Raw genomic sequence first — 12,999 nt, 5'->3', positions numbered from 1 at the left:
CTCTTTCCAACATGTCAAGTGTTAAAAAAAAATCAGCAATTCAGAGATTTTGCAAAGGCACTCTTATGGATCCCACGAAATTTTGATCCAAATTGTTTGCTAAAATGCTCTTAAAACTTGTAAAAACAATACACTTTGACATATCCGCAATTGTAGAAGAATGGAGTGCACTAATATACTATTTATACTGCCAAGTTATCTCATTTTTCTGTGGGGCTTCTCTTGCCCTGTACTTGTTTAAAGCAAGTGAAGATAAGGTGCATCTGCTCAACAGTGCTCTGGCCCTAAGAATTATACAGTCACAAGTGAGAGGGTCTTACTGTTGTATTACAGAGGCCTATTTTAAATGCTTTCTTTTGGGTGGGGTCATATCTATGAGTTAATAAAATGACAATAAGATAGTTATTTATGTTACCTTATTATAGAAATTTAAACTTCTGATGCCTATGTTTTTATTTGGAATTTATTACTTTGTTATCGGGGCATTTAGTAGGCAAGGAATAGCAATATGACACTTTTTGCCACCTGCCTCAGAGAAAAAACACTATTTACATAACACTTAACCCAAAAGAACTTTTCCAAATGAAAGTCAAGAAATGTAGTTATTTATATACATAATAGCATAGGAAAATAAATATTTCATTCTATATCCAATCCTTTTGGACAGCAACTCTCATGTGTATATTATCCCTGTTGAACATGCACACCCAAGACACAAGGACATCACAGAAAAGACTGCTTATCAGCCACCTTTCATATTGCAACCAAAGATTTTCATTAGAAGATATGACTGATGGATTATTTATAACTGTTATGAGTTTGCTCTGTGTTCTGCTTATGACAAAGGACAACCAACAAGCCTATTATGTCCTATGGAAAATACGTGGCTCTAGTTTGGAGAAAACTAGTTTGGATATTATCTTCTTCCAATAGATGCAATGTTGACATTAGGAGCCATAACTTTCAGATTAGGTAAGAAAGACTAAGTGGTAAGAAAGACTAATGGATTAATGACTATCTACTTTATTTTTTATAGGAATTTCTTCTTCTAGACAGTTCTGTAACTGCCTTTCATTTGGCTTTAAAGTATTTGCATGTGAAATTCTTTTTTTATGGAGGGCAAACAACAGTAATATCTATTGTTCTGTGATCAAGTACAAGGCAAGTAATGAGTAATAGAAAGAATTCAGTTATTGTATGAATTTAAACACAGTGCTGGATCAAAGTCCCCAACTGAAAGTGCCTCTTATCTAGTTATAGATGTGTTAGCAGATGGGGTTGAACCTTGGACAAATCTAAGTTAGAAATGACCTAATATTTTACATTTCAATGGAATATTATCTTTATATATATCCCCAAGCCTGTATTTGCAGCTAAGAAAAATCACAGGTTTAGTTTGGAAACCATCGAATGTTTATGCAAATGAATCTTGCACTACAAAGCTACTATCTTGAAACTCACTGTTGGCATTATTTTTTACCCACTGATCATAAAAAACTAGTTCTCAGATTCTGCACACAGACAGCTTTATGTAAAATATATAAACATTTGTCCAAGTTGGTACAGATTGCATAAATATGGCAATTAAAATTGCATTTACAGATGTGCATGTACAATGTTGTGCAAATTATCACAATATTACAATTTCAAAAATTATTCAAATTGGAATCAAAGCAATTAGTGAAAAAATACCCATGCAGAATTTAAATATCTCAGAACAAAATTTAAAATGTCTTCAGTAAAAGTTCACACATTTAAAATAGTTTTATTCATTTTATTTGTATATGTCAAAATACATTTTTATTTCCAAAATAGTGGGTTTTGCAACTAGTTTCATGCAGAAACAAGGTCTGCTCAATACTACCAATAAAATCAATATAGCACAGTAGCTGTTCAGTTTTAGATACAAAGAATAAATAACCTAAATACAAAACACTAAAATATTAGAAACATGTATTTAATCATTCTTCACAGGCATCCGAACTTCACAAGTATAATCCTCAGCATGCCTAACTGTTGTGCAACCAGAACATGTTGCAGTCACTCAAACTGATCAATTATCTGTATATTTTTCGTCCACATAAGACCATGGAAATTCTCTTTATTCAGACCCACCATTCATACAGTTCAAATATAACCAAAAATAAAATTCCCACCACTATCCTTGTACCTTTAAAAATCAAGAATCCTGAGCTTGGTAGTAAGAGCATAACCTTATATCTTCATAAAACCAATCCAAAGAGAGGACGTGAAATCCTGCTTACCAAAACACCTTTTCCCAACCCCAAAGTAATCTAAAATAGGCAGTAGAACACAATGACCTTTTAAAATGAAGGGGTACAAATTCACATTTAATATAGTATACAATACAATCAATAATACAATTAGCTACTATAAGCTTTACAATGTACAATTTATTCAAATGGCTGAACTGTTCAGTGGTTAAGGAGACAGTTATGTGCCAGAAAGATGTAATATTTTTTGCACGGTTCAATGAAAATATAAAAGCTATTTGTCCAAATAAAAGCCATCTTCGCTATGTACTTGGTTTTACTTTTTTTTTTTTTTTTTTAAAAAAGGCCACTGAAATGTATAAAATGGTCTGAACATGATGGTGGTATTAAAGTCAATGCCTCTTCACATGGCAATAACAGTGCATTTAACATTAACTCACGGGTTAAGTCTGAAAATGATTTCATAGCATCACTTTGGCTAGCACAACAGTTTAGACAGCACTCAGATAAATATAAGTACGTGAAATGTGAAGCAATTTTCTTATGCAACTTTAATTATAGCTGAATACTATCAAAGGAAAACTGAAAATAAAAGCACTTTACAGTAGAAAACTTTTATAAAGATAGGGCTCCACATAACGTGTTACTTTTAAAGTCTTTATATCACATCGTTAGCAAATTTTGTTTTTAACACTATTATGGAGTAGCCTACTTTCCATTAATAGACATTTGAAATAAGAAAATAGTCAAGCATGCCATGTGGTGGTTTAAAAATCAAAACAATACACTTATTTTTATATACAGCATCACTCAGTACCTGCTAAAATGAATGTGAAGATTATAGAGTCTAACTTCTTATACTACAATAGTAAAAAACAAACAAAAACAAAAAAGTGACAAATGAAGGCAGAAAGTAGGACTTAAAAGAATCTAATCTCAATTGACTTTAAAGCATTCATATAAGAAATAAATGCATATTGCACAAACAGTGAAAGCAAATGTTCCACCAAGCAATTCAGTTCCAGGTGGGAGACAACACAGCATTAGACTAATACACGACAATGACCTCAGAAGACCAAGTGTTCCTTTCAGTAAATGAGAAAGCTGTGAAAACATAGAAGAGTCTGCCACATGAAGAGTTAGAAGGAAAAACATACAAACTCAAACTTAGATGTAAAGCCAAAAAAAAATTTTAAATATCGAAAAACCGGAAAATGTGGCACATCAAAAAATGCTGAATAACTGTCTTCTGTGAGAGCTGAAAGTTTCTGTTGACACAAAAGTATTTATGTACAACTAAGGCTTACGGGTTAAATATCTGAGGCATATCTGGCCTTGAACACTTTCCTCATATGCTGGAGCTGTAAACAAGTTTTCTCAGTCATTAAAAAAAAAAAAAATCTTCTTCAGCAGCTGCATTAACATGAAACAATGGTCTTGATACTAGGGGGGAAAAACCCAGAAAATTAAACAAAACAAAACTCCTAGATAAGAGGGCATTTGGCAGGATATCCGAAAATGACAGTCTCCAAGGATTCTTCCCACGTTTCCAGTGACTGTCAATTATGGTCCACTGGGTTACTAATATGTGCAATTCCATTACTTGCTGCCTTTTTTTTTTTATTATTTGGAAAGTTTGCTTATAACTCTGATCAAGGCCCCATTTTCATCCTTTAGCCTCTGGTTGTCTGCTTTTAGGTCTGGTAACATCTATAGGTGAAAAATAAAGAAAAAGTTTTGCTTCAATAAAAAGATAAAATATTTACTCTTAATAAATGTTATATTTTCACCACAAGACACATGAACAAGCTTTGTCAGTTTTATATATTTCTAGCGGCTAAAACATATATCAGGAAGGACTCCCCTCCCACCCCCCAAATTTAAAGCTAATTAGTTTAATAAATGATGGAATGAAAGGTTTATTCTCCCAAAGTTATCAACTGAAATGTACTAAATCACTTATATTATGACTTACAAGCACATCACATTAGAACAGCCAAGAAAATGAAGCCTGTTTTTGTTAGGATCAAAGGGAGCTTAAAGGGAGTTCCTTTACGAGTTCCTGTCAGTAGCTAAACCAAGGCCTTTGCTTTATTTATGTCAGACCTCAAACCATAATACTTACATAATTTCACAAGAAAACTGGTCTATTTGGGGAAATTCTGAGGGAGTTAGACTTGTTCTAAATTATTAATATTCCTGAAAGGATTCACCTACAGTATTAAGTGCCTAGTATAATGTCTGATCGAATAATAGGTGCTCATTAAGTGGTAATGAAGCAATTATTACTATTATTAGAATAAATAATTTATAAGCCAAAGTAATAAGGCTGTATTAATGAAAATATTCAAGCACAGAGAAAATAACCAATATTTGGAGCTAACAGAACAAAACAAAGCAAATTAATTTTCTGTTTTACAGATGAACTGAAAGAGGGGGTAAAAATGTTCTAAGTTAACTGGATTTTCCACTAAGAATAATTTAAAATACATGTGCTCTGCCTGATTTGCTAGGAAATGTAATAGTAATAGCTAATTTTGGACATTAAAATTTTTTTCCCAAATATTTAGTCCTCTTCTTTAGCTTTCAAAATGTACTCAATTATCAAATTAAATAAAAGCAAAACTTCTACTTGTAAAACTACTCCTTAAGCAAAATCTTTTATAAAGAGTCTAATTTTATGTGGAACCGATTAACTATTACCTACGTTCAGAATGTATGGACACAAAATACACTAATCTAAAGTTTATGTATTAAGATACTTCTGTTAGAGAACTAACTGAATATTAAGATGGCTATGACTAAAAATGACATTATTTTGAAAAACAGATAACATGCTTAATCTTCAGCTTCAACATTTATTATATACAAAATACATTTTATATTATTTATGCTCCACTCTCTAGTAAAGAATTTAAAATATAATAGCCATACTTTTAAGCCCTAAAATATTTGGAGAGTCAAAAAATGTACATAAGCTCTGCAAAAGTGCTGACAAGTCTTTTATTTAAATTCCCAAATCATTTCCTAATTTTCTGTAGTTGATCAGACTCATTATACAATTAGTGACACTTTCTAACATTCTGAGAAGCCATGCATAATTAAAGTTATATGATAAGCTCCAGACAAAATGGTATTAATTTGTAAAAGTGAACTCAAGACACGCTTACTAATACAAAAACACCTGCCTGGCTCTACCAAGAAGAAATGATGAAACTATAAATTATAGGTTCACAGACTGCAGTTTCCTACAGAACCCTGAGCGCTTGGCTACCACTCTTGTCAAGGCCCTATTCTCAGTCAGCAGTCGTTCATTTAACTCTCTCAGAGTTTGAACTTGCTTTATTTGGTGCAGGTTCTGCAGGAATCAGAACATAGAGAAATAGAAAATAAAAAATAAGAAAATGAAAAAGAGTACAATAAAAATATAAAGAAGCACAGATAACAAATATAAGAAAAAAATTAAATCTTAGAAGACTATTCCATGAGATTTACAAAAGTAAACAGGGTAGTTCCAAAATTCCATATCAAAGAAAATACAAACAAAATCCAAAAAAATCTGTCTCCAAAGCCAGTCAATAACAATGTTCTAGTAAGTAACCAAATAATTCAATAACAAAACATTAAATCTCAAAATTCTAATTTTAAGGACACAATGTCCTACACATTAGTTCCTTAATTCAGAGTTTGACAGATACTTCATGCAAGACAATGTGATAAGGGTTAATCAATTAACAATGCTATTTTTTTTTTCCTGCAAAGAATGTTCCTCCAAACATTCAAAAGAAATAGGTATTTCCACAGGTAATGTAGAATGTGATAAAATACAGCTCTGCCTGTCCACTACTCCTATGTCCTTTATTTTTTAAGGAGAATATTTTTATATTGATCTCTTTTCGGGATTCATTCTCCAAAAAAACAGTGCATGTGGGATGTAAAGAATAAAAAATTCCAAATCTTATAGCTATTATTGTCTAATTTGTTCTATACCGGAACATCAAAATTTGTCATAAAGATTAACGTAAGATTTGAGTGTTAAATATTCTCCCAGCCCTGAATTTAGGAGGAAAGAAGAGAAGCACAGATATAGATAAATCAGAAATTGCATAAATATCTTTGAGAACCATTAATGTAATCACAACATCTAGACCAGTACTGTAAGATATGAGTTCATAAACAGCACTATCTCTCATAGGTTTACTTACTTTGAGCTCTTCTTCCATTTCAGATATTCTTCTTTCTAGAGCTCTTCGTTCCTAGATCAATTTAAGGTACCAATATTAGTTATATAATTATTATACTCTTAAATTTTCTTCTAAAGTGTGAAACAGTGCCATTTTAGGATTAAAAATCAAATCAGGAGCAGTGTAGAAAAGGATGTGATGCCAGTGATGTGTAAATAGCTTTCCAAAATTTGAGAAAAATAAATATTAAGATCATTATTTCCATCATTTTCTATAAGCTCTTTCTTTAAAGTTTTGACTTCGTGGTGAGATGTTATGTAACATATTTAAACTATTTTTTAGTTCACATAAAACTTAAAAATAGAATAAACCAACACTGTAGACTGAGGATTGTAGAGAAAAGAAAAAAAAAAAACTCACACAAAGATGCAATTATTCTATAGTGATAGAAGCAGAAAAGCAATACGCAAACGTGCCTAAAATATGTCTACTTTAAAATTTCAATATGACTTAAAACAAGTTCATCTTTTCTATCTACAATGTTTACTAGCCATTACTTATCCAAATATTTAGGTTGATACTGTGTAGCATTAATGCAGTGAATCTAATGAAGAAACAAATGCAGCTATATTTTATTTTAAACCACCTTACTTCAAAGAGTGTCAGGCAAAGGCAACATACATTATTGCGGTGCACTGTTTTATTTTCCCTTAAGTAATAAGCATTCTAGGGTGTTATGCAAAAAGCAAGCAGCAGTAATTAATGTGCTGTAAAACTTTGGTTAGGTCATACCGCCCAGAAGATACTGACTCTTGCCGGTCACCTTTCAGATACAAACCATTTAAATTTAATTTAATCACACTGAAACTATTTCCAAGACATTCTTTCCCAGATTAATAATTAATATTCATTATTTAGTGAAGCAGTACTTTTACTATAAATGTTAATGTCTTTAGGGTATGTGATTAAAAATATGGAATCCTACTAATAATCTTATAAGTATCATGTTATTCTATATCAGCATGTTTAAACATTATTTCAGACAAAAATGTTATTTTCTATAAACCGAACTTTCTCCTAGTTAGTAATATAGAAAATTATTAATCATTTTATTAAAAATGACAAATTCATAAAAACTACTGCACTTCTCAAAATAGTAGGACATATAGTATCATAGTTAATCCTCATAACTTTGGGAAATATCAGAAATAACACATTTTATCCCACTGACAAGTAACTGTCCCATAATCTTCAATTTTATTAGGAGCTTTCAAGATTTTTAACTACTTAGTGATAAAGCAACACAAGGATACTACCAAACTGCCTTGTTGCTGACTTGACAATTGTAAAGTTGCAATTTCTCATGTCTAACAGATAAACTTTTTAACACTAAAAAACATGGTTAAGAGAAATGCACGTAAAGTGCTTAGCCCAGTACCGGTCTAGTAAGAGTATTGAATAAACGTTAGCAGTTATCATTAAGACTATGATTACCAATGCATGTTAAATTGAGAGCGGATTAGGTACTTTGTAATTTATCTGCATTTGACAGAAAATAGAGAAGGTCAGGTGACAATGTCAGAATACCAAAACATGTATTGTGTGTGCTGAAACCTAGATAAAATGAGACAGACATCAAAATGTTAGTTACCTCTCAGGATGGTATTATAGATGATTTTATTCTTTGGCTAAAATTTTTGTAATAAGCATATACTGTTTTCACAAGAAGAATTAAATATTCTTAAAAATGTGACTGTCTCAAAAATGAGTATTTTCCTTAACTATATAGTCTGTATCTATGTCTTTCATCTCAATCATTAGTATGGATGGAGAAGTAATTTTTACTGTTTCTGCATATCTTAGATATAAAATTCAGTAATCTATACTGTGAAAGGATATAATAATCAATATTAAATTTTATAAAATAAGTGAGTCTAAATTTTTAGTAATTATTAATTATATAACAGCTTTTTCAATGGCCCAGAATAATTTTAAAACTTGTCGAAATCATAAGGTGCAACTTGCTAAATGAAATAGGCATTAACAGAGTGTATCTGTTTATTTATATACTCTATTTTTCAAATCATTTATTTATTTATTTATTGTCAGCAGGGTATATTGGCTGTTTTTAAAACAGAATGGAAGAAAATGCTTTTATGTCAAGTCTCAGGATTATTTATTCTTTGATCTAGAAATCATAGCTGCCCAGGATGTAATTTCTTCTCTGGTAGAAACCTTGCCAATCTAGCCACTGCTTACTTGCATGCAGATACTCTTTGAGCACTTCTTTAACTTTTGATCATTTATACATTTTCAATTGCTCAGATTAAACTTGTAGAGTTATTCTTACGGCCCTGAACAATAACAATAATAAACGAAGAGAAAAACAAGTGAATTATATGACAGCAGATAAAAAATTGTAGAGACATGAAATGGTAAAAGGATTTTCTTGTAATAATTTTTTTTGGTTTAAAATAGTCTAAGTTAAATATTTAAACTCAAAATTAAATGATTGTTAAATTAACTTAAAAAAGAATTTGAAAATTTGAAACTTTAAAAACTACTTCAAGAACGAAAGTATTTTAATTCTGCAAAGAATTAAACTAAATGTATATATGACTAAAATGTTTTAAGTATATCACCACAGAAAATCAAAGAGATAAAAGGCATTTCAAAAATATCAGTCACTATCAAAATGTGTATATTTCAGAATCAAGACAAGATATTTTTGATCCATTAAAAGAATAATATGGTAAAGTAAGTCTTATTTAACAAGGCAATTTCACGTCTAGATAGCTTCTAGATAGATCCCACAGAAGCTAAGCTAGAAAACATTCTAATTAAATTAATAAGTATTAATTTAAACTAACTAAAACTACTATCCATAAAAACTAAAGAAGAAAAACCTACCATTACTTACATTTAACAATAAAGGTAAACAATGCTTTGTTATTCAATAAGATGTATACTTACCCTTTTTTCCATTTCCAATTGTGACCTATCAGCAAATCTTTCTTGTCTCTGCAAGAAAGTAAGAAAGATATAAGGGATATAATAAGTACAATAGAAATGGTGGGGCCCATATTAACTCTCCTCTAGTGGTGTTCAAAGAACTCACACCACTCAGGTGGAGTAATACACAGGTGTGAATAAAGAAAAAAGGGTTTGTATTGGAATAATAGAGTTAACGAAATACTCAGAAATAGAATGGTCACAGCTCTTATGGTGTACATATCACTTTTCCTCAGGTCTTTACATAGTTTTGCTAGGGGTAGGGATGGGTGAATACTGTGGAACAAAACCCAGAACACCCTAGTTTTCCCTCCTATACTCAAGCTCCTTCCTTTCTTAGACCACCAGGTAGAGTGGCTAATGTGAAATGTGATTATGACCAGGGTGAGTTACTCTATCTATGCAGGTAGACCAATAAAATGGCCTTTTTGTTTTTTTTCTCTCTGTTTCTGTCTCTCTCATTTGCTTTTTCAATCATCCACGCCCCAGAATTGGGAAGAAGGTTCTACCTAATGCCACTTGTAAGAAATCCAAGCTATATAGCTGTTCTTCTTCTAGTGAGCTCAGGTCTCTCATTTTTTCCTGCCTCCTATACAATGCAACTGACTCAAAGTTGATAACACGTTGACATTTGGAAGAAGATCCTTGGGGTCTTAAGCCACATGTTGCACCAAATACCAGAGAGCTCTGCGTCTGGATGTTGCGTGCAGGCTCAGTTAAAAACACGTGGTATCTTAGTTATTGACACTGAACCTTTCTTTAGGATTCCTGGTCAATTTGCTGAAAATGAATTCATCACATGGTTCATTCCCCAATTTGCTGAACAACCAATTTACCAAAAAAGGTTTTTGACAACTTTAATAAGAATGCTCCTTTATGACTGTTAACTGCCAAATATATGTAAAGAAATGTTTTTTTTTCATCATCGACTAAGTACAACTTCACTGTTTAATGTGGTAATTTATAAAACATTTCTTTATATAATTTTCTCTTCTGTCAACCATTTAGACATTCATGTTTTAGTATCATTAGCACTTGTAACCAAGTTAACTTTTAATCCTGTTTCCACAATTTCTTTTTTATGGTTATGGTATATAAAATTTAAAGATCTAATCATGGCCAGGTATCCTCACTTTTTTTCCTGTTGTTTTAAATGGTTTTGTCTTTGTGCTTACTCTTTCTGAAAAAATAAAAGTTGATGTATTCCAGTTGCTTATTATTATAATCAAATTCAAAATTTCTAATATGATGAGACTGTTTCAGCTAATTCTGATTTCTTTTTGATGTTTTAAAATTTAAATCTATATTTTAACTGCTAGAAAAGTACAATGAAGGTTAGTATACTACTTGAGGGCATATAAATGAATCCTAAAAACACTTAAAAGTGTTTGTTCTGTGTATCTTTACAAGTAAACTCTCATAACCTAATAAAATCTGAAGAGCCTTCATAATCTCATAAGGTTACATTCAAAAGCACATGAAAGAAATCAGAAATAGCTGGGACAATGCCATCACATGGAAGTTAAATAAATTTTATATAAAAATTTGGTATTTTATGAGGGTTTTTTCCCCATATAGGAACATTTTAGCAAATTTATAATTACCCTGCCAATTTCTCAATTTTAAAAAAATCAACTTTAATATTTTTGGTAAATATTCTAGTTAAAACATGTTAAAATCACAATTAGTAAATCTGGTGAATTAACATTTGACAAAAATAATCAGTCATCGAACCAGTTTCTGGTAAATTAGCCTATTTCTCTCCCTTGAAGACTACACATGGAGAAGGGTGGTTGGGCTAAGGTAGGATTCAAGGATTCTAGAGTCCCTTGGCTAAATACTATCAAGTACACCTAAACTTCAAGATTAATTCTTAGTAGGATGATAGTTCCCTTGGAAAAATTCCATGCAACTATCAAAATTCCCTCATTTATGTATATTCATGAGTAGTTATAGAAGTAATGCTTAAAAAAAAAAACAAAACCCCAAGTGAAAGACTCTCAGTAGACTAAATGCACAAGATAGTCTAAAGTTGAACAAAAAGTTTAATGTTTATTGGTTTTACTTTTATATGTACCCTAAATTTTTAAAATAATATTTACACAGTTTTCCAACTAAGATATTAACTTTGAAAATTTACTCAAGCTCTTATATTATTACCTTTTCCACAATTAATTCAGTAGATTGGGGCATGATTATTTAATGCCTGTGAAGGCAGAAATTGTCATATTTTTTAATCTAGTCATTTGTTTCTCTGGTCACAGTTGATAGATCAGAAATTTGTTTATGACCCAAAGGCAGCTTGCTATAAGTTATTCAGGGTTCCATGAAATGGTCATTAACAGGACTATACCATGCTTATAATTAATTGGCTAATTTTATCAGTTCTCCTCTCACGTACAGATTGAATGAGACATGAAGAATTAGATGACGACAGTGTAGGCAGAAGAACAAAGAAAAACACAGAAGGCAGTAAGTAGTGGAAACACTGATTAACCGAGTCGCCATTATGACAGAACATTAGAGAGCAATGGCATTTTTATTTAGAAAACAGTACCAAATCTCTAGAACTAAAGCTATTTTCAGAGACCTAGTTATAATATTTTTATGTGTGGAGGGTCACTAAGCTACTAATGCAACCTGAAGAATGATGACATTCCAGTTTACCATGAAGCCTCAAGATAAGCCAGTAAGTTTTAACATGAGTGATATTCCCAGTTTTTGTGACATCTCACTATATGAAATGCATTCTTGCTTGGCCTTACTTCTTTGAGTATGTTTTTATTTCCATTTTTTAAATTAAATTTATTGCGGTGACATTGGTTAACATTATGAATTTCAAGTGTACAATTCTATAATACATCATCTGTATATTGCACTGTGTGCTCACCACTCGAAGTTTAGTCTCCTTCCATCAGTGTATATTTGACCTTCGTTACCCTCCCTCGCCCCACTACCCTTCTCCTCTGGTAACCACAATACTGTTACTTGTATCTATGAGTTTGTTTTGTTTGTTCTGTGTATCTTTACAAGTAAACCCTCATTAACTAATAAAATCTGAAGAGCCTTCATAATCTTGTAAGGTTAGCCTGACCCCAGGAATTTTAGTACAGCTTCCATTTTGCATAGACAATTGCTTCACAACATAATAGTGGATAACAAAAACAAAAAAGGACCTGATAACAACTATAGATTCAACATAGAAAAGAAATTTTAAAATTATGAAAACGATGAATGTAAAGAAAGCATGCAGTATCATTTCTAGACCTGGAGATGACATTTTAGATCAGTGCCTTCAAACTGGATTCCAAGAGCTTTACTGCAGAAATGTGTTTACGCTAAAAGGTCATATGCTAAATTTAAACAAGCTTGTTTTCTTAAAAATTATAGGACCCTTAGAGCCTTTAACATATAAACAGATCCTGTGAAAACTCTGAGATGTAGAATATATAGTATTTCCAAAGTTTCTTGGATCACAAAGTTTTTTTCTTTTTTTTGAAATGGATGTAGGAGGAAAAGGAGGAGGGAATGTGCCTATTACTGTCTCCCAGAACTAGTGTTCCATGAAA

General features: G+C 31.5%; 1 protein-coding gene across 6 annotated transcripts in view; it reads right to left on the bottom strand.

The window, feature by feature from the left end:
* Positions 1 to 1,512: 1,512 nt before the first annotated feature.
* The window catches only part of PPP1R12A (protein phosphatase 1 regulatory subunit 12A), a 127,763-nt gene continuing 116,276 nt past the window's right edge, over positions 1,513 to 12,999 (bottom strand). For 4 of the 6 annotated variants that reach the window (XM_016132331.2, XM_016132329.2, XM_016132330.2 and 1 more), the window contains 3 exons: positions 9,392 to 9,439; positions 6,440 to 6,490; positions 1,513 to 3,944 (listed from right to left, as the gene is read on the bottom strand). In XM_016132331.2, the coding sequence (XP_015987817.1) occupies positions 3,858 to 3,944; positions 6,440 to 6,490; positions 9,392 to 9,439 (186 nt within the window). In that variant the 3' untranslated portion in view covers positions 1,513 to 3,857. The remainder of the gene's footprint in view (positions 3,945 to 6,439; positions 6,491 to 9,391; positions 9,440 to 12,999) is intronic. The other 2 variants (XM_016132328.2, XM_016132334.2) reach the window with 2 other exon arrangements.

The sequence above is a fragment of the Rousettus aegyptiacus genome, unplaced genomic scaffold (assembly GCF_014176215.1).
Source record: "Rousettus aegyptiacus isolate mRouAeg1 unplaced genomic scaffold, mRouAeg1.p scaffold_m13_p_2, whole genome shotgun sequence".
Lineage (NCBI taxonomy): Eukaryota > Metazoa > Chordata > Mammalia > Chiroptera > Pteropodidae > Rousettus > Rousettus aegyptiacus.
The sequence above is the reverse complement of the archived record's forward strand: the minus strand, read 5'-3'. Positions and strand labels throughout refer to the sequence as shown.